Source organism: Haliotis rufescens, unplaced genomic scaffold (assembly GCF_023055435.1).
Source record: "Haliotis rufescens isolate VD_foot unplaced genomic scaffold, xgHalRufe1.0.p SCAF_163, whole genome shotgun sequence".
NCBI classification, from domain to species: domain Eukaryota; kingdom Metazoa; phylum Mollusca; class Gastropoda; order Lepetellida; family Haliotidae; genus Haliotis; species Haliotis rufescens.
Window position 1 is genome coordinate 20,654 of NW_025963850.1, and position 23,220 is coordinate 43,873.

The window sequence follows — 23,220 nt, forward strand, 5'->3', positions numbered from 1 at the left end:
AATCAACACAAGTAGGGCAGATAGTAGTGCTCTTATTAACTGTTTCTTAAATACAAGCGATACGTAAAAAACTCTGGTGTTTTCCCCACTTCTGGTCGCTGCACACGTTTGGACAACGTACAGCGGACTTCGGATTTCGGATTTTCACATACAAGGCAATGATACGGGGATATCATAGGCATTAAATCCATGAAAATAATGAAACGTTTTACATAAACATGTCTATCTGTATAACAGGGGTTCATGAATCTGAAGCTATACTCGGTTGCCTGACGTCAAATGTCTCCTTGTTTATTCAAACCGTTCTGCTTTCAATTGGGATATGATAATGACATGGATGTGTATAATGTATTCTGTGACAGGGCGTTACAGCAGAGCGGTATTCATTGAATGTACCCGTATTACAGGCAGCCAACCGTCATGTCGTATATCAAGTGCCACGTCACTGCAGTCCTAGTTTCTCTTTCGTTATGCGTTGTACATAAAGGGGGCGCGGACATAGTCACACATCAGACATTGAGTAGACAGAGCTATGGATAGGGGGGACAGAGAGGTGATAGCTCCGTACTTCACGGGGAAGAACAAGGCACTGAAGCTCACTGAAGTGTTGGAAATACTGGAGAACCCTGATGATACACGGGCTATAGTAACACCCCCTGCTCAACCCCATGGAGGAGACGGGTACTTGTACAGGGTGGAGGCAGACTCGGCGGAAGGTAGGTTAAAGAGTGCATGTCTTGAAGTTTTAACATTAATAAAAATGCATAATCTGATGAGTATTAATAAAGGGAGGATTAATAATGGAATAAGACAGTATTAATGAAACACTAAATTTGATTATTTATGTTGTGGGATGTGGTGTGATGGGGTCGTATGGGTGGGTATTGGGAGCAAGTAGCAGGTGTCAAATAGTCAAAGGAGCCACAGACCAGTGAAGATCCGGGGAAGAATTTATAGGTCTTCAGCAACACCTGTTTGCCGTAAAAGGTGACAATACTTGTAGTAAGAGGCGACTAACGGGATCGGGTGGTCAGGCTCACTGACTTGGTTGATGCATGTCGTCAATCCCAATTGCGTGTATCGAGGCTCATGATATCAATCACTGGAACAAAAACAAACACACAAAAGACGGAGTGGCATTTGGAAGGAGGGTAGTCATTGTTTCTAAAATAGTCCTGGGCTCGAATCTCAGATTTGTCTTTTATGTGATTCTAGGCTTGTAAACGTCGATGACCTATGAAGATCTACGCCACTTTACGCCACTACTCCACTTTACCAAATGTTACTTTACTCATGCTTTAGCCTTCACAATGTAGAGATGAATAGCGACCTACTAGACCCACTGATCCCTATGAACAATACAAATATAGTTGACTAAACGTTCACATACTAGTATGCTGTGATCGCGATCGTGATATCAGTTATATTTACACACACGTAAGGTTTAAATATAACCCGCTATTGACACAGTCAACACGTATATATGGAATGACAGCTCATCGCTCGCACTTCGTGGCAATGAGCCGGATCTTGCAAGGGAATATACGTACTCGTGTTACCTGTAATGAAAAAAACGTTCCCGACTGCAACTCGTAAATAGCACCCCGATCTGAGGCCATGCAACGCACTACCAAGCTCTTTGTATTGATTCAGGTTGCAGATCAATGCACGTAGCTAGGCAGTGATAATGAAAACATTTTACGCTAAAAAGCATTGGCAGTTTCTCTTTCCAAACGCTACTTTTGATGCAGAAAAACAAAACAACTAAAGAATTGCACTTAAAGAACATACGATGAAGTTGATTGTCAATGTATTGATTGGGCCGAAAGCTATGCAAATATTCACTAAGAAAGTTTGATTGCATGTGCGGTACTGATCAGGTAGCAGATGCACTATAAATCCCTTGTACATAATATTGTGGCAACATTATTTAACATTTTGTGATATTTGTTACATTGTTTCATATTTACAAGTTTCAATTTATTCATAAATTAGAACGTGTTCTTGTCATCTTTGGTCTGAAGAAAGCCACCTTGAATTTAAATGTAAACTCACTTACAATTTGTGTCGACTTAGAACCTCTTAAATTTGGATTTAGACTGTTTGCCGTGAACAACGTTACATCCAGATTCGTCATTAGTTGACACTGTCTATAACCTTCACATTGTGTCCTTAATAATAGTTCGTTATTGATCATTCTGTTTGATGGTGGACGTGGATGTAGGCTTGATTCTGTGTTTATATTAAATTATGTTCATTGCAGCAGATACCAACTATAAACCAGGAAACATTGAATCAACTAACGCGAATTTTAGGGGGAAAACATGATCGAATCTGTATGTATATTATATGAATTATTTTTATTGCAGCAGATCCCAAATATATAACTCAAATATATATCCCAAATATATAACCGAAACTAACACCTAACCGACCGAAATGACGTCTTGTAATCATTAAGTTAAGTTATTATTGCTCTACAGATTCCTGGGAAAATGACAACTACTACTTCAAGCACAATGGTTCTCGTGAACAGCCTAAACCTTCACCCAAGGTTCTCAAGCAGGACTTCGTGGCTTATAAAAGTGATGGCACCACCACCGAGGCTTTTAAACGACAGGCATACAACTTGCTCGAGGGAGACGTGAAATATATATTAGTACACTACATTGGGAAATGCACAGTAGCATTATCCGATCCAAAATATGAGAAGCGTTTGAATACAGCCCTCCACCATGAATCCCAGATAGTGAACAGTTACGCGATAATAGCTGGTTCTGGAGATGAAGATGGTGGAGATTGGGAGACCAGGGATATGGAATGTGATCATGATCGTGCAAATACTAACTCTCCTACTTTCCTGGCTTCCTTAGATGAAGTTAGCTCAAGGAAAAGGACACATGACCCTGATATGGTAAATCGTGTGAAAACTCCTAAACGTTCAGAAAACGAACAAGTAATTGAAAACAATTTGATAGACATCATAACCACCGAAAGTGTTAGTCATCAACATGATGAAAGACCGACCAACCTCAAGTCACTCACCGAATGTTTGCTGAACAAACGTACTCATATCGTTATCGCAAGACGTGTGTTGAAGCAGGCAAAATACTGGGAGAAAAGCACCAGATTTCCTACCTTTGACAGTCCATGTTTATCATTAATCGCTGACATCGACTGTAAATGGAGAAATGACCTCACAGAAGTCAGTGACAGGTTGAAGTGGTCACGACTTAGCCCGGATGTTCTCGGCGAAGACCAGTGCAAGGATACGTATCACAGACTGGTATCTGCTGTCATAGTAGGTGCATATCACATGAAGACGGACATCACAGAGTTTGTTGACACCCTCTATATGTACCCATCACATGTGATGGGTGACAACGCCTTAACAGATGACGACGATGGGACGGATCCTCAGATGTGCAAGGTGGGGCCCCACAACATACAGAGGAATCATCTCCTCGATCAAACAGCATGGCTTGGCGATGAGGTAATTTTTACGATTTCGTAGCTTATATTTTGCTCTTTATGTATTATATAATTTTATTCTGAAAATCCTTTCTAAAAGTTTAACATTACTTGGACAAATTAAAGGTACAAAATCGACCAGGACCATCTTCCTTCTCGGTCGTGGTCGGTAGGCCATGTCAAATAATGATATCAGGAATAACATTATTAAAAATGAAAATTGTACAATATTGATAGATGATAAAAAGACCATTTGTTCCAATAGTTGAAATTGCTTACAGGCCAAATAACATTAACTCGCTCAATCGTTATTTGAGCAGTTCAGACAGGATATATGTTGCAATAATGTTTTTCTAAATTGCTGGTTGTAACACGTGACGAAGGGGTTTTGTATACAGGAAACTAAGGTTATAACGAACTCAAAGGGACTGCTAATTTTAGTTCGTTATAACCGTAGTTCGTTATAAGCATATATATAGCATAACTACAGCAAATAGTCGGGACCAAAAAAGTAAGTTCGTTATATCCGTCAGTTCGTTATAAGCGTGTTCGTTATAACCGTACTTTAACCTCCATTGCAGGTGATGAATGCATACATGCATGTCCTGAAGACCACGTGGAATAGGATCCACAGCCGCCACTGCGCTGTACTTGATTCCTTCCTTGTCAACCATTGGGAGAAAGACGAGTATGACGTGCACCCCTGCAAGGTTGGACGAGCATAGTCATGTACATTGTATAAAGTGATGAGTAAAGTACTGGTATTAGGTTTTCGTCCAAAGATGGAAATTAAAGAGACTTTTGAAGATCTTCGATTCGGTTATGGATCCTTGTTTAGCATCTACTTTAGGCTCTAAGAGATATGAGGTCGGTTTTGGAGACAGTTCATTGAAGATCTAGAGCAGCAGTTTTCCTTTTCCAAGAATATCATCACTGGACATATGTCAACATGCTATGTGCAGTAAACTACGGTTATAACGAGGTTTAATGGCCGCTTTCAACAGTGTTCCAATTATTTCAGTGTGTCAGATTAATGTGGGAGGAAAGCAAGAAGTGATGCAGGTTTCAGACATTAACCACTTTAGTTATTGAGTTTGAAATGTTCAATATCATAGCCATTTCAACATAAGTATCATACGCATGTATCCAAATCAGAGGGAAGTAATCGTATGGATATGCTAATATCAGTAAACTTGATCAAATGGAAAAGAACTTATTGTAAATTATAATACAGTAATCTGTAGATAGACATACGTCTATGTGGTTAAAGAGCATCAAATGAACCTTGCTTGATCAGGGTAAAACATTCAAGACCATATTATTTTCCTTTTCACCAAAACCTTTACTGTAAATAAAAGCGACATAACCCTTTCCTCATTCTAGCTTGTCCCCCATCTCAGTGGAGCTCCTTTTTTAATATAAATGTATGTGCTTCTTTCCTTTTTTGGAAACCAGGCGTTAGTCTGAAAAGCATTAAAATGTTTGGTTTGTATCAGTGACAAACACGATGCAATTCCATGTTTTGACTTTTGTACAATAATTATGTCTCTGTTTCTCGGGCGACCGGTTGACTTGTCTTTGCATGTGTTTGTGACAGGTGCCACCGGTGGACAGAATACGGTCACCTTTTGCGAACTGGTATTGTCACTATTTGCCAGTGATTTATTAGCACATGCTCGTGATATAGTCGGTATCATTCAAGGTGTTTGTTTTAATTATGGCAATGATTTTGCGGATTTATTTTATATTAGGAGGAACTTGGAACTTACACGTGGATCCTGATGCCAGTGAACATGCCACTGAATCAACACTGGGTGCTTCTGGTCGCCAATGCCCAGGATGGAACAGTGGGCGTGGTCAACTCTAAGCCTGTCCTTGATGTAGGGGACAAACTTATACAACATTGGAGGTAATTTGAGGGCGTGGTCAGCTATATGTAGAGATAAACCTTTATCATCCAAAACTGATATCGCTTGGGTGAGATCAAGTGATATATATAGTTTAGATATTGCTGCAACATAATTGCATCACACTGTTTTGCAGACCATAGTGACGTCATTGGTTACCACGACGTCACAAATGACATCACTAATGACTGCTACTGAAGCTGTTAGCAATACTTTTTACACTAAAGACACTGCGTATTACTGCTACAAACTGAAACAGCTGGCAGAATGATGTTGGATGATAAATTAAAGCTCACCCTTGTGTCTTTTGATGTCAAATATATCAACACTCGTTGATATTTTTTACTCTAAAAGACACTCTAGTGAGATTCTCTATGAACAACACTGTAAGTAGGTGGGCCGAACAGGTGATGTGGTCAACTCACAGCCTAAAATTGATGAAGACTACTGCGCTGACCAGAGCTGAGGTACACACTGATGAATGTCTGCTACCGATTTTGAAACAAAAGCTGCAATCTGGCTCAGCTACAAACATGTATAGTTAATCAGTCCTAAATGTATAGCGCTAGGTTGTAGGTGGGTTTGAGACAGGGGAAACAAATAGAGGTCGTAAACTATATCCTATATCTATTTCAGAAAATATACACGCTGTTTGAGGAGAGGTGATGGGTCAGTGATCACATGGACAAAGACAGAATATCCAGTACTGAGTCAAAGTGATGGACATAGCTGTGGCGTGTTTGTGAATATGGTACGTGAGCTAGATAAGATATATAAATCTTTCATTATTGAATAGTATCAATGATAAGAGCATATACAGCTAAACATGATGAATTGCTATAATTTATTATACAGTTTAAATTTCTCAACATTTCCACTTTTTTCACTAAATCTTCTGCAATTCCACCCAGCATGGGAACTATATTACAAATGTCAATCGCATGAGCATGCTCTTGGGTACTTGCCATTCAAATGTGTCATTATCAAAACTGAATATTTCTAGTAGTATCTTAACATACCATATCAGTATTAATATACTGATCCGTTTCTACGATATGTGTTTACTTAAATTTCCATAGTTCTAACAAGTTTTTTTATACAGTACGTTTGTATTAAAAACAAAAGCAAGAAGACAATGTGGACTTTTATTTTTAAATATAATATATTTCAATGTGTACAATGTATTCTGGCACTCTAAATCGACATTCAACGGGATCATGCTGTTGGAAAAAGGCTCTGAGTGAGTGAGTGAGTGAGCAAGCGAGCTTGGTTTCACGCCACCTTTAGCAATGTTCCAGCAATAGCGCGGTAGGGGACCCTAGAAATGGGCTTCAAACATTGTACCCGGGAATTGAACCCGGATCTTCGGCGTGATGAGTGAAAGCTTTGACCACTGGGCTACCCCACCCCACTGACCTGATATGAGACCGTATACCGTCAGTAACAGCCATTTAGGATTTTCATACACCAACTTCACATATTTCACAAGAATATTCTGGTACAGAAATCCGTTATTTGACACGGTTTTGTGTATTAATGAAATTAATTGTGATGTGCAAAGACATCAATTTTTAAAACAACTACGTTCGTGACTTCATTACTAAAATTAATAGAGGAAAAAGGCTCACAACAGAGGTCATTGAACATAAAAGATGACGTCACGAACAAGAAACGCAACGCCAATAACGTCACATAGCAGTAGACCAGATAGAAGTCCATTGTTAGGGATAAGCGGACTGCTATCAAGTTACAGTTGACACCAGACTCCTGTTAACATAGGTCAGTTTTATTATAATTCTATCTTGTTTAAACGTTAACGTTTAGTGCTTTATTTATTCCATTGTTAACGTTTGTGTTTACATTAGAGCGTTGTATCGGAAACACGCCTTGCCCAATGTTTTTCTCTTTACCTAATATGACACCGTATACTGCCACTATAGACACCTTAGGGGTCAAACACTGAAGAACAGTGCTTTATTTTTTTGTCAATTATTCGTCACCAGTGGCTCTATATTGTTACAGGCAGCAGAAGCTGTACTATCGGAGGTGCCTCCTAGTGTCATGAGAAGCTGCCACACTGTCTGGTACAGGAAGTACATCTGGCGCAGGTTGCGAGAATATGCTGGTGAACATATTCCGCCTGATACTGACACACATAGTGAGTATAAGTATTGTTTTCCAAATATACCTCAAAACCTAAATACATACAAAAGACAAAAAACATTCCATATTCATGGTACACAATCAGAGTCGACCATGTCATTGGCATGTGTTTATGAATCACTACCAAATAGTGTGTTCACGACAAGGTGAACATATCCTGCCAATAGCAATATATATCCCACAACAAAACTAGAATGTCCAAACCCACGTACCACTGGGCGTACTTGTTATGTCAGAAAACTTTGTTATTATTCGTTTCCCGCTAAATCTAGCATTGTCGTACCACGTTTATGTACTGTAAGACGCAAGTTAGGGACAATTCATAAAGCGGTTCAGTTTATATGTTTGTTTAACGCCCCACTCAGCAATATTCCAGCTATATGACTGCGGACTGTAAATAATCGAGTCTGGACCAGACAATCCAGTGATTGATATCATGATCATCGATTCACGCAATCGGGATACGCTGTTATGCTTAACCAAGTCAGCGAGCCTGACCACCCGATCCCGTTACAAGCATAGTCGCCTTTTACAGTCAAACATGGGAAGCTAATATTTGTTACATGTGTTGTGCTGAACTGAATATCAAGCATGTTGATGGTTAGGTTTTTAAGTAGTTCAATACTACTGAATAACTATATATTAGACAAATTGCATTAGAATGCTTAGAGACATTAACGTGAGTTATTAGATTGACACCCGCTGCTGGCTTGTTTCCAGCTATTCGAAAAACTAAAACCAGTAGCGAATCCACTGCTCCTGAATTAGCTGTATTACGCTCGGTCATTCGCCGGTCGGTCATCACCACAACGTGGGTTTTCTGTATCAGTTCTGGTGTTGCTGACTTCACAGGCCTTCCAGGACGGGGGTCGTCTTCAAGGCACTCCCTGTTACACTCAAACTCTGCTGCCTAACTCGTTATGTTGACAGTGGGACATACTTCCCTAGTGCTGTATTCATATCTTCATGGATGGCTTTTGGCTTTGTTATATAAATCCTTTTTTTCTGCAATTCCACTTGACTGCACATTCCTAAAATTTGTCCATTTTCCAAAGGTCACAGACCTCTGCTTGTTTTGATTACTTTTGCGCAATTCCTTCTATCAGAGTCTCAGATATCAGTCAACCATCGTTGCTGATACATTGCTGAGAGAATATTGTCATTCACTCACTCACTTATTATTCACATGTTTTTAATGATGAAGTAACGACTGGTATTATTTCCAATGTTGAAGTGAAATATTAAAGCAAGTACATCGTACATGTTACAGGTTGTATTGAAATGTTTGTAATATTTCTTGTTATTCAAGTACGAGTGAAGCCTGGCATACTGGAAAGTGTCCGGACCTCTATATTCGCAATGGGCAAAAACTTAATATTAATATTGCTATCACAGGATATTCAACAAATCCCGATTTGACGAAATATAACAATGTAGAGGGGTTGTATGTCGGTTATGATAAAGGAAGACAACTATTAAAATATGTTCCTAAATTCCGTGTTTTCACTTGTACCATATGTTACCATGTTTCGCAAATTACCAATTGACTTGCCTTTGCATGTGTTTGTGATGTGTATCACCAGCAGGACAGGATATGTTCGCCTTTTCGTGGACACCTGATATTTGATAGGGATTAAAAAACACATGCTCATGAACGGTCATAGAGGATCATCAAATATATGTGAATTTTATATGTTGGCACATGGTGTTTATTGTGGTTGATACATAGATTTACAAAGAAAACAGCATGTACAAAAGCCAAAATCTCTTTAATGTCGATTCAAGTAGTACACATTGTAAGCGTTAAAATATATAATGTTTAAAAGTGTGTTTATTTCAAATATATTGCTAAATGATGAATTAACCTGTTTGGTTCTGTATTTGAAATATCGTTGTCCTTCTTGCAGTGCTTGAGTCTCCATGTGAAAAGCTGACAAATAATCCAGCGTCAACGAATGCCAGAGCGTTTGCGTATACAATAGTCAATATGTCGACCAGCATAGATGATACGAGATACAGTTTGCATAAAGCAGCCAGCCTCGGTGATATAAGACGCATGCACTTGTTGATAGACCAGGGGGAGGATGTAGCAGGTACCGATGACCGAGGATGGACGCCTTTGCACTGTGCCTGTGAAAACGGTCACGTTACAGCTGTCTCTGATCTGGTTTCCAGGAGGACGGGCGACGTACAAAATAGAGCTCAACTTACATTGTACAATCCTGTCTTAGGAACGGAGTATACGTATCTAGCAGGAGCATATCCACTCCACATTGCTTGTTTAAATGGACATGAGAATGTAGCGCACATTTTGATCAATAGCGAGGCAAATGTTGACGACAAAAGTGAAAATGGAACAACAGCTCTTTTTCTTGCTTCTATTAACGGACATGAATCTGTAGCCGCACTTCTGATCAAGAATGGTGCAAGTGTTACAGCTGAGGACGAGGGCGGATGGACGGCACTATATGTAGCTTGTCAGAATGGACATGAATCTGTAGCCGCACTTCTGATCAAGAATGGTGCAAGTGTTACAGCTGAGGACAAGGACGGATGGACGGCACTATATGTAGCTTGTCAGAATGGACATGAATCTGTAGCCGCACTTCTGATCAAGAGTGGTGCAAGAGTTACAGCTAAGGAAAAGGACGGATGGACGGCACTACATGTTGCTTGTCAGAATGGAGATGAATCTGTAGCCGCACTTATGATCAAGAATGGTGCAAGTGTTACAGCTGAGGAGAAGAACGGATTGACGGCACTACATCTAGCTTGCCAGAATGGACATGAATCTGTAGCCGCACTTCTGATCAAGAATGGTGCAAGTGTTACAGCTGAGGAGAAGGACCGATGGACGGCACTACATGTAGCTTGTCAGAATGGACATGAATCTGTAGCCGCACTTCTGATCAAGAATGGTGCAAGTGTTACAGCTGAGGAGAAGGACGGATGGACGGCACTACATCTAGCTTGTCAGAATGGAGATGAATCTGTAGCCGCACTTCTGATCAAGAATGGTGCAAGTGTTACAGCTGAGGAGAAGGACGGATCGACGGCACTACATCTAGCTTGTCAGAATGGACATGAATCTGTAGCCGCACTTCTGATCAAGAATGGTGCAAGTGTTACAGCTGAGGACAAGGACGGATGGACGGCACTATATGTAGCTTGTCAGAATGGACATGAATCTGTAGCCGCACTTCTGGTCAATAGTGGTGCAAGTGTTACAGCTGAGGACAAGGACGGATGGACGGCACTATATGTAGCTTGTCATAATGGACATGAATCTGTAGCCGCACTTCTGATCAAGAATGGTGCAAGTGTTACAGCTGAGGAGAAGAACGGATCGACGGCACTACATCTAGCTTGCGAGAATGGACATGAATCTGTAGCCGCACTTCTGATCAAGAATGGTGCAAGTGTTACAGCTGAGGACAAGGACCGATGGACGGCACTACATGTAGCTTGTCAGAATGGACATGAATCTGTAGCCGCACTTCTGATCAAGAGTGGTGCAAGTGTTACAGCTGAACACAAAGACGGACGAACGGCATTACATCAAGCTTGTCAGGATGGGCATGAATCTGTAGCCGCACTTCTGATCAAGAATGGTGCAAGTGTTACAGTTGAGGACGAGGACGGATGGACGGCACTATATGTAGCTTGTCAGAATGGACATGAATCTGTAGCCGCACTTCTGATCAAGAATGGTGCAAGTGTTACAGCTGAGGACAAGGACGGATGGACGGCACTACATGTAGCTTGTCAGAATGGACATGAATCTGTAGCCGCACTTTTGGTCAATAGTGGTGCAAGTGTTACAGCTGAAGACAAGTACGGATGGACGGCACTACATCGAGCTTGTCAGGACGGACATGAATCTGTAGCCGCACTTCTGATCAAGAATGGTGCAAGTGTTACAGCTGAGGACAAGGACCGATGGACGGCACTATATGTAGCTTGTCAGAATGGACATGAATCTGTAGCCGCACTTCTGATCAAGAATGGTGCAAGTGTTACAGCTGAGGAGAAGGACGGATGGACGACACTACATGTAGCTTGTCAGAATGGACATGAATCGGTAGCCGCACTTCTGATCAAGAGTGGTGCAAGTGTTACAGCTGAACACAAAGACGGACGAACGGCATTACATCAAGCTTGTCAGAATGGAGATGAATCTGTAGCCGCACTTCTGATCAAGAATGGTGCAAGTGTTACAGCTGAGGAGAAGGACGGATCGACGGCACTACATCTAGCTTGTCAGAATGGACATGAATCTGTAGCCGCACTTCTGATCAAGAATGGTGCAAGTGTTACAGCTGAGGACAAGGACGGATGGACGGCACTATATGTAGCTTGTCAGAATGGACATGAATCTGTAGCCGCACTTCTGGTCAATAGTGGTGCAAGTGTTACAGCTGAAGACAAGGACGGATGGACGGCACTACATCGAGCTTGTCAGGACGGACATGAATTTGTAGCCGCACTTCTGATCAAGAATGGTGCAAGTGTTACAGCTGAACACAAAGACGGATGGACGGCATTACATCGAGCTTGTCAGAATGGACATGAATCTGTAGCCGCACTTATGATCAAGAATGGTGCAAGTGTTACAACTGAGGACAAGGACGGATGGACGGCACTACATGTAGCTTGTCAGAATGGACATGAATCTGTAGCCGCACTTCTGATCAAGAGTGGCGCTAGTGTTACAGCTGAGGACGAGGACGGATGGACGGCACTACATCTAGCTTGTCAGAATGGACATGAATCTGTAGCCGCACTTCTGATCAAGAGTGGCGCTAGTGTTACAGCTGAGGACGAGGACGGATGGACGGCACTAGATCTAGCTTGTTTGAATGGGAATGAATCTGTAGCCGCACTTCTGGTCAAGAATTGTGCAAGTATTACAGCTGAGGACAAGGACGGATGGAATAAAGAGTAAATAATAGCCAACTTTAGTACTACTATTACAGTCTGAAGTACGTGTAACAGATGTCGCGTCTCCTTGGGCAAGTGACTTTGTTCGAATTGTCCTTTTTTCCACCCAGCAGTGAGCGGGTACCCGGTAGGATGAGATGGCAATGTGGTTGTTAACCTTCTAGCGCCTAACAGGCAGCTTTGTTTGTATACTCTCCATTGAGCTGAGAATGATTTTTGGGTGAACACTTTTCAATGTCTAAGCTTAGAGTATGCTTGTGCATGGAGAACAGTGCCATTCAAATAACGTGGATTTTATGTCCGCTTTCGGGTTTGATTTTTATTTGTTGCAAGGTCATAGGAGTTGCCTACCATGTCAGTTTTCGCAACTGTCCTTGTTTCATGGACAGAGGTTCATATAAACCATGAAACGTTTACTCAAATACATGTCTGATTTGTATTACTGTCCAATGATATTTAAAATGCTTTGAATAATAAAAAGAAATATTCAGAGAATGTTATTGGTGCCTTTCAGCTAAATTACAAAATGTTATTGAGTTACTTGTGTCTAATACCTGAACATGACCTACTTTCAGTTATGTTATCAATGTCAAATATTGAGTTATAGATTCAGTGCCCAAGGGACGCAACTCTGCACAGCGAATCGCGGCGCATCCGTGCCCCCCGAGTTATAGATTCATGATTGAAATCATTCTTATGGCACCCAATAATTGCTTTTATCCTATGAGTCATAACTGGTTTTGTAAAACTCACAATCCAAGTGCATACCTTTAGAAAAACAATACCATGTTGAACATTTATTCTTTTTTGGATTTTTTAAATAAAACTTTAAATGTTTATACGATTCTGTTAAATCATTTCATCTTCTGGGGAGAAGAGGTGGCCTAGTGGTTAAAGTGTCCGTTCGTTCTGGGAGTTTGATTCCCCACATTGGTACATTGTGTGAAACTCAAGGCTGGAATACTAAAAATAAGATTGTGTTCTTTAATCCGATTGGTTGAAAAACATGATTTACATCAGTTTGTCTGACTGATAACTGAACTTACTTAAATTAAATTTAAAATGAATAAGTTACCAAGACTAGAACACGCGTACGCCAGCAGACAAAATATCCGGCCCGTGAAGAGAATTAGAATTAGGTCTTCAGCAAACAATGCCTGCTCATAGAGTCGCAAGCTCCGACGTTCATACAGTTTGGCCCTACACTCTATGAAGGTTCATACTCCAATGAACTCGCACAAAGTGAAGATCAATTCTTAATTGAATGCATTGAATTTCATTTCCAAAATATAAACCACATAGTGACCAAGAATTACATCCATCGGGCACTCACATTAAAAAAAGGAAGCCAAATTCTTGGGAATAAGTTTTGAAGACCATCTTAATTTCTAGCCATATGTTAAAAATCTTAGCAAATGGCTGAAGGAACTGGATTTATCAGGTCGGGGAAAACCCCCAACTGGTGACAATGAACCCAACTGGTGACAATGAACCCAACTGGTGACAATGAACCCAACTGGTGACCATGAACCCAACTGGTAGAATAAACTGGTCCTGTGTGGCTACAAAAACCTTGCGGTGTTTTGTCCGTGCGTTGTCTGTACTACTTGGCGCATGATGGTGCGTATAAAATTCATTATGAAAACTTCTTTCATTCATCGATTCTTATAATATTACCCCGTTTGTTGCGCAGGTTATTGTGAACCCGAGTACCTCTTCGCCATTTGGACGGTTCATTCGCGTTACGCCGACTTTCAGAAAAGATTATTCGCGTTACGCGGTTTTTCTTTGATGTGTGCGTGTTATGTTAACACACGAGGTTGTTACAAGCAAGCAATGAATGGTGTTTTTGGATGGTGTTCACGACACATTCTAACAGTAGAAACAACAGATTTATGATGCATTTTGTGTCGTTTATTCCACACATTATATAGTATCAAAAGCAGCGACATGACAAATTTCAATTTGGTACAACGAACAGAACATGATTTACATGAATTATTACATTTTTTTAACTTAATTAGAATGGCTGATGCAACATCGGCACAGTGGACGATGTCGATTTCTTGCCTCTCCAGCCTCATCTTCAAATTGGCGATCTTGCGGTCGACTTCTGAGTATTTCTTCTTCTTGGGAGGTCTCTTCTGAACTGCTTCGTACTGCGCTCTGAATTTCCGAGGACTTCTGCTCTTTGGAAAGGAAGGTAATCATCTCGAAAATGTTGGGATGTGCCTTTCACGTGATCTTCAGTCGACTGTGCCATCCCTCCAGGTAGTTGTTTGTACGTGGCCCATCATTGTTGAAGTGGTTCCACTGGTTGATGTGGAGATCGCACTCGATCCACTTGCTGGTCATGTAGTCTGCAAGTCTTTGACATCTTTCATCGTCTAGAACGCGCTCCATTAGGTCAAGGAAGTAGTCTTCAACCTTAAGATAAAAATGTAATCCTGTCAGTTTCACACATTAACATGCATATTGAATATATTACACATTAACATGTATATTACGTATATCAAGTTAATAGAGTCTAATCTAACGGTCTGGTTACTACTTACATTGCCAACAGGAATGAGTGGCATTATTGCACACTGCTTGACGAACTTTGTAATCTCTGGTCTGTCAGTATAGTCTTTCTGCATGTTGCACTGTTGGGTCTTCCGCCATACACACTGGGCAAAGTGGAAGAAGCATCCCTTCCATGTGGCACGAGGAAACCGCGATATGGCAGCATTCCTGGCAGCGACTTCGAAGTCCATCTGATGAAAATAAATTAAAATTTATTATGATTTTTAAAGTTTATTTTGACCCCAAATGTCTAAAGGTCGGCGTAACGTGAAGACACCATTTGGACACATTCTGTGCTTTAAATCAGTCAAAAACACTAAATTGAAAGTCAAAAATTACCTGAAATGTACTTTGTCAACCACTCTCTCCGTCCACCATGCTTCCTACTCTGACCCGCCACCTGCAGTCCAGGCAGTCAGGTAACGCCCAATTCGGGCCTTGGCGTCAGTGATCAATGGAAATTTTTTGAAATAGTTCGCGCTGCATTGCTAAAAGTGGCAATAAGTGTAGGCAATTCATAGTCTTTGTGCTGTATCATAATGTTTTTATGGACATTTAACTGTTGAATATACATGTGTATGTATTACAAATAAATTTCGTTGTTATTTATGAAAAGAAGTATAAAATATTGTTATGTTGGTAAAATTTGTTTCAGGATGTTAAAGTAAAAAAATCCACAAAGAGGAATCAATGGCAGTGGGTGGGCTTTTCTGACTCTTTGCGATCTTCTGGCGTAATGAAGAGTTTCTTCACTGTGGGTCTTCCACCCTTTTCTAGAAGATTCTCCTTAATCATTATTTCTCTGAAATAATTTCGGAAATAAATGTCACTATTTTCCTAATAAACACAAAAAATAATCTGTGTATGTGTGTGTGTGCGTGTGCGTGTGCGTGCGTGCGTCAGAGTCAGAGAAAATGGCGTCGTGCCACTGCTATACATCTGGATCTAACACGTGATTTTGTCCAGGCCTGTCAGGTGGGGTGTGCAAGGGCTTGCCTCTAAATGCTTGCTTTTTCTAAGCCAAGATCTCCACCCTGCTATCTCCGGCGACAGGGAATTGTCAGTAGCTCATCACCAACTGGCATCAGTATGTTGGTTTTCATCTGTTATACAAAATTATTGATTATAGAAGCCTACTTGGAGATCAGAGGATCTGATGCAAGTGATCCCCATCAGATGGCCACACCGGGGTATCAATGAGTCCCAAAGGTATTTCACATGTTGTGATATACTATAAATTTTACAAACTTTTACAATCAATTTAAAACACATTATGTAGGTTTAATGAACCGCAAATATGCATATATTAATGTTTTCATTTTCTTCCAGCTTAACAAACGCGTTCCAATTAACAATGAAACGATTCATTTAATGAAACCCACACATCTTTCGCAAACTCAGGCTGCACCAATTTCAACAACCTCGCATGTTAGTACCCAAACTCCTGAACCGCTTCCAACACTGTATGGTCAACTTCAAACCCCAAACATCTACTTCTATCACTTACCCCGAGTCAAGAACTCCCACGGTTGAAACCACAACTGACATCACAAAAAGGTCCAACAAAAGACGTAAACAAAAACAAAGCAGTCATAACCAAACTATTTGTCCTATTTGTGACAGTTTATATGGGTGCACTGTGGACAATAATGCCAAGTGGATTGGTTGTGACTAAAAGGAAACCCTTTGCAATTATTGGGTGCATTGGGAATGCATCGGGATTTACGTCAGGAAAGTGGCTGATTTACAAAACATCACCTATCAATGCCCAGAGCATAACAAAATTGAAAGGTGTAAATAAAATGAAGATTATTAAGATGATTTTGGTTATTTTTGTCCCAAAAAAGTTTTTTTGTGCATAATACTTGTTTTTATATTAAAAACATCCATTAGAATCGGATTCGAACTCGTATTCCCTTCACCCGCAGTCAGCGACGTTACCAAATGAGCTAAACTGCACATGTGAATGGAGCAGAATTAAAAGTACATACTTAAACCTTCTTAAAACATTATTTAACTTTACAGACGTAGGTCATTTTAAAACATTCCACAGACTTTTGCGTACAATTTAAGTGATTGGTTTATGGCCCCATGTAGTTTTATCTGACCATCACGTCGAAAGCGTGTTGCGGATCAAGGAAATACGCTTTAAATAAATCAAGTTAAAATCTAAATATATACTTTTTCAAAAGAAGTTAAGAAGACTATGGTTAATTAGTCAAGGCTGATTGTATTGCAAACTACAATCTTATAAATGTGGGTGTTCTATAACTTGTTTTCGGTAGTGTATGATGTTACAGTATGTCATACTAATGTCCGTAAATATTCATTTTGACATGTGCTGTATGATCAATTTGAATTGTGTCTCTTGTTTTATGCACATCTACAAGTATATGTACTTGCATATAGTAATTTGATAAACACCGCTGTGAGTGAGAATGGTTTTGCGTCGCTTTTAACAATAATCCAGCAATATCTCGTCGGGGAACGCCAGAAATGGGCTTCACACATTGTACCCATGTGGGGAATCGAACTGGGGCTTCGGCGTGGCGAGCGAACGCTTTAACCACTACGCTATCCCACTGACCCCTATCGCTGTGGCGTTATCACAGTTGATATGTGTACATGTGTAAACTACACATATGGAGAGACATCCTAATTAGTGTGGCCACAGAGTTAACGTTGATAACAATATGAAGTGCATTACTATGATTATCTATAACATATGTTAAATCAGCCACCATTGTAATATTTTATGTAAATATATTAAGTTTAGTTTTGTCATAATTATATATGTGTGTGTGTGTGTGTTTGTGTGTGTGTCTGGCTCATTGTCTGTGTATATATACCTAATATGTATCTAATCGATCTGTATTCAGAAGGGAAACATAACTGTGTAAATGAATAACTTTTTTTCTGCATGATGTACATGCATCTTTATCAATGCAGTTGTGATCCCGCAATCGGACGAACACACATTAGGGCTTCAACTTTAAATCTGATGACCGACAAAATAATTCTTTGGACGTTACAAACAATACAAACAGTGGCTGATTATACTGACAATTATTTGTCAATATATGATCTATATGTAAATCATTATTTGTGCCAGTTCAATTTAACCTTTAAAGTTTCAGTTTTAAGATTGATAAAAGAATGTGTGTGTGTATGTGTGTGTGTTTTATGAACAAAATGAAAATATGAACAGTGACTATTCTGTTGTAGTCTGTGAATCTTGCTTATTTACTACACTACAAGAAAATAAACACGTGTATATACAAACTAAACGCGATAACATTATGTACATGTATCCATATGTAACATATTTATCTACTACAAGGTGTTGAACAAATCTAATTATAACAGGCAAAATAGCGGTGATAGTTATAGGAATGGATCATTGAATATCCGTAAAAAACGTTTTAATGTATTGCATTATGGGAAATATCGCTTTCTCACTCGATCTATTGCTTTATCGTTTTTTTGCTTTCTCGCTCTATCCCTCTTATTCTCTCTATTGCTTTATCGTTTTCTCACTTTCTGGCACTATTGCTTTCTCTAATGACTAACCATATATAATTATAGGAGGCAAAATAGCGGTGATAGTTATAGGAATGGATCACTGAATATTAGTAAACACCGTTTTAATGTATGGCATTATGGGAAATATCGCTTTTTCGCTCTATCGAATTTTTGCTTTCTCACACTATCCCTTTCTCTCTCTATCTCTCTATCACTTTCTCACTTTCTGGCTCTATCGCTTTCTCTAATGACTAACTATATATAATTATAAGCGGCAAAATAGCGGTGATAGTTATAGGAATGGATCACTGAATATTAGTAAACACCGTTTTAATGTATGGCATTATGGGAAATATCGCTTTTTCGCTCTATCGATTTTTTGCTTTCTCACACTATCCCTTTCTCTCTCTATCTCTCTATCACTTTCTCACTATCTCTCTATCGCTTTCTCTAATGACTAACCATAATCATATGAAAGAATCGGGTGTTCGTTTTGAATAGTATGTACTGTAAATCTTTAAATTAACTAAAGAGTTAATTATCAATGCAAACATTGAGAGTAGACTTTATTAATTAAACTTTGTATTTATGTCTCAGTAATGTGTCTGATTGGAGTATTCATTTTAAACTTTCGGCATCTTGTACTAGTGGCTAGCTCTGTAAAAATGGCATAAGTCCGGATTAATATGAGCAGACATACATGCACATACACACACACGTGCATACACGTCGCTGTAAAAGTGCAATAATCTTGGACGCAACGTTAAACTCCATTTCACTTAAAAAGACTTAATCAAATAAAAAACCTACTTATTTATACTTGGCAAACGTATTTGTACTGAATATCGTTTGTGAAGTCATATGGGAAGATTAGATTGGGAAGGAAATTAGTTTTCTGCCCCACTCACACTAGCCATTGACGAAACATGGTGCATGTCCCTTGCCGATCTCAAATCCTTCAAGATTACATTTCAATCGCAGGTTATCGCCAGCCATACTGCCACCGCCTTTACAAACAGTATCCTGGCTTGTGTCCAGTGAACAAAGTCAGTTGTAGACAACGTCCGCATAGAAAATATGCAAACCACGTTTACGGTAGCTGGTCAAAGGGAGGCAACTCTGTTTGCAGATATTATGCCAGCAAATGAAAAGTACTGAAGTTTTTATAACGAGACCTGGATACTGTGGGAAAATGATTACAGTATTTTCCTGTTTTCCATCAAGCAAATTTGTTCTTCATCTCATTTACATGATAGGGTGAAAGTTTGATCTTTTGATGTGGTCCAAGCCCATTTCACAGTCACAACCATTGTATCTGTAACCTATTGTTCAAGTAATGAGAATGGTAGAGAAAACGTATACGCTCACTTATGCTATTTCTAAACAGAGGGACGGTTTGGATATTTGAAACCATGTACAACGTGAAGGTTTTGTAGCACTGTGATCACTGGTGAAGATGAACAGTTCCAAGTTTTCAGGCGATCGTCACATCCCATTGGCACATTTTCTATATTTGACTATACTTGATGCACCGCACACGCATCAGGGAAAATAAAGACAGAAGACGTTTGCCGAGCAACAGAGTCCCTGCTTCTGTTAATGTTCGTAGTTGTGGAGTCACTTTGTGCTTGAGGCATTGGCTTCGCCACGACTACGACGGGGTTCCATTCTCAACATGAATAATGTTTAAGATAATTATTGGTGCCCCTCCCGTGATATGGAATTAATAAATGAAACTGACTAAAAATTACATCAACAAAATGTTGAACATTGATTGCTTACAAGCCATTGGTTGATGTCATTATTCTGGTCCTGCTGTGTATTATGGTTCAAGTCGTGCTGCAGTGTGACAGTTAACTTGTGTGTGTAGACAGTAAACCATGAAATTAGTCTTCAGCGGGCGGACGGGGACAGATGTCAGTGATTCCGGATTTTCGGACTGCCGTTGGAAGGCAGGTTTCAGTGAAAGGAAAACCTGAGGTCACATTATGAATATGTTCTGATTACTGACTTAAATAATCTGTTCTTTATTCAATTTAATTTAGAAAGTATGTGAATATCTGAGTATTTTATCATTGCTATGACTGTGAGGTGGAGGTATTTGAATTCGTCAGGGATATTTGTACAGATAATAGCGACAAAATCCTTTCCAAAATCACCAGAAATCTCTTCTGAAAGCTGATTCCATTTTACGATATTAAGACTTTATTAAAAGCATTACTACGTACTTACATTATTTCTTAGAGATATTTCACATGGAAAATCGAATACGTAGCATTCTAAATTCAATAAATATACAACGTCAACGCCTGAGAATAACCAATCTTGATTATCCACCGAAACACATTCCATTGGGCGTAAAAGGCATAGTGATGAAAACTATAGGAATGGATTACTGAAAATCATTCAGTCTGATGACACCATGTCTCCCGAAAGTGTACGCATGTCCTGCCAAACCGGTAGGAGCCGCCATTGGTACAATTTGACTCCACCTGTTCTTGAGGTAAACTTGCAAATGCAGAAAACACAAAGGAACAATGATTTGATAAATATATATATTTCCCAAACATGATGACTGATTATATGCCCCCCGTTTACTGATCGCTGTAAAGTAGAAGTGAGATTACAATATCTCTGAACAAGGTAAAAATGTATGACGATAGTCATGTTCAAAATGAAAAAAAACAAGTTTCATTTCTTGTAATATTTCTCCGACCGAGGTGCAATTACATTGACAAGGAGGGCCGTAACTGCAGGATGTTGAGAATGTTCTCCCATTCGATCTCCCTTTACTTTTCCAGAGTTCATTGACCAGGACCATATAGGTGGCTGAACTGCCATTACACTGAACATCCATTTAGTGAGCATAATCAAGATCTGCATATACATTGAACATGGGTGTGCAACTCTGCCCTGTTGGACAGCCACAATGCTTAGCCCAAGTTCAGTCCCGATAGACTCAAATCCCCTCCCAATATGTCTCGCAACAAGTCCGAGATCTCGTGGAGTTACAGGAGTCTTAAGTCTCTCGTTCACACGGCGTGTTGAACCTACACACAAATCTGTATTACGTGATGTAGCACCAATTCTACCACAAAGGCTCACATAAACAGGTTTCTTTCTGTTTTACAATATCTCAAATACTCATCAATATTCTTAATAAGCATTACAAAATAAAACAATCGAAATTGGCCTATGTCCTCCCATATTCATTTATGTCATCATAATAATGAGTAAAATATGTTAATAGTTACACTGAACACATTTGATACTAGTATATTACAAAATTCCTGAAATGAAATTATCAAATTATAATAAAAGAAATTCTCACAAAATTCTCAATTTAATGTGGGGATTTAACACACCTCTCCTTATGATCTGCTTGATCCAGTACTCGATCAGGAGACCGTCTGAGACCAGTATCACTTCGGGCTTTCCTCTCACATTAAGCTGTCACGCCGTGATATAACTGGAATACTGTTAAAAGCGGCGTTGAACCTCAACTCACTCACTCACACACTCTGGAGATTGAATTAGAAGGAAATTAGATTCAGCCCCACTCACACCCGACATTGACGCAACATGGTGATTGTCCCTTGCCGATCTCAAATTATCAAGATTTCATTTCAATTACATGTTATCGCAAGCCGTACTGCTCGCTATTACAAACATTATCCTTTCTTGTATCCAGTCAACGAAGTCAGTTGTAGACAATGTCAGGGATAGAAAAGGTTGAATAATGCATACCACGTTTACGGTAGCTGGTCAAAGGGAGGCAACTCTGTTTTCAGATACTATGTCAGCATTTGACGAGACCTGGATACTGTGGGTAAAATGCTTACAGGCGTATTGTCAATAGAGGCATCACCTGTAGCTGTTCGTACTGGGCTAAAATGACTTTGTTTTCTGAATGTGGCAAATGTACGTAATATTGACGCAAGGTATAATGAAATGAAGTGCACTGATGTTTGAACGGCTTTAAATGTTCTGTTTTGGGTTGAACTCATTTTCCAGAATGGAAATAGTATTTTCCTGTTTTAAATCATACCATGAAGCAAATTTGTTCTTCACCTCATGTACATGAAATTTTGATCTTTTGATCACCAAAACCATTGTACCTGTTACCTATTGTTCAGGTTGTGAGAAAGGGAGAGAAAACGTTTATGCTTACTTATGCTATTCCTATATAAACAGAAGGACGGTTTGAATATTTGAAACGATGTACAATATGAAGGTTGTATAGCACTGTGATCGAACTACGAATTACGAATTTGTTCTGATTACTGACTTGAATAATCAGTTTTTTATTCAATTTAATTTAGAAAGTATGTGAATTTCTGAGTAATTAATCATTGCTATCACTGTGAGGTGGAGGTATTTGAATTCGTCAGAGATGTTTGTATGGATAAGAGCGACAAAACCCTTTGCATAATCACAAGAAATCTCTGTTGTAAGCAGACTCCATTTTACGATCATGACTTTATTAAAAGCATCACTATGAACTGTCAGTATTTCCGGGAGATATTTCACATGTAAAATCGAATCCGTAGCATTCTAAATTCAATAAATATAAAATGTCAGCGCCAGAGAATAACCAGTCTTGGATATCCACCGAAACAGATTCCATTGGGCGTAAACGGCAAAATAGCTG

General features: G+C 39.5%; 1 protein-coding gene across 1 annotated transcript; it reads left to right on the forward strand.

Annotated features, from left to right (window-relative positions):
- Positions 1–501: 501 nt before the first annotated feature.
- LOC124125689 (serine/threonine-protein phosphatase 6 regulatory ankyrin repeat subunit B-like) lies at positions 502–12,486 on the forward strand. Its single transcript, XM_048397189.1, has 8 exons — positions 502–716; positions 2,484–3,493; positions 4,053–4,181; positions 5,223–5,380; positions 6,015–6,129; positions 7,401–7,536; positions 9,449–12,238; positions 12,320–12,486. The coding sequence occupies exons 1-8, from the start codon at positions 533–535 to the stop codon at positions 12,484–12,486; spliced, it is 4,689 nt and encodes a 1,562-aa protein (XP_048253146.1). The 5' UTR covers positions 502–532.
- Positions 12,487–23,220: the final 10,734 nt, after the last annotated feature.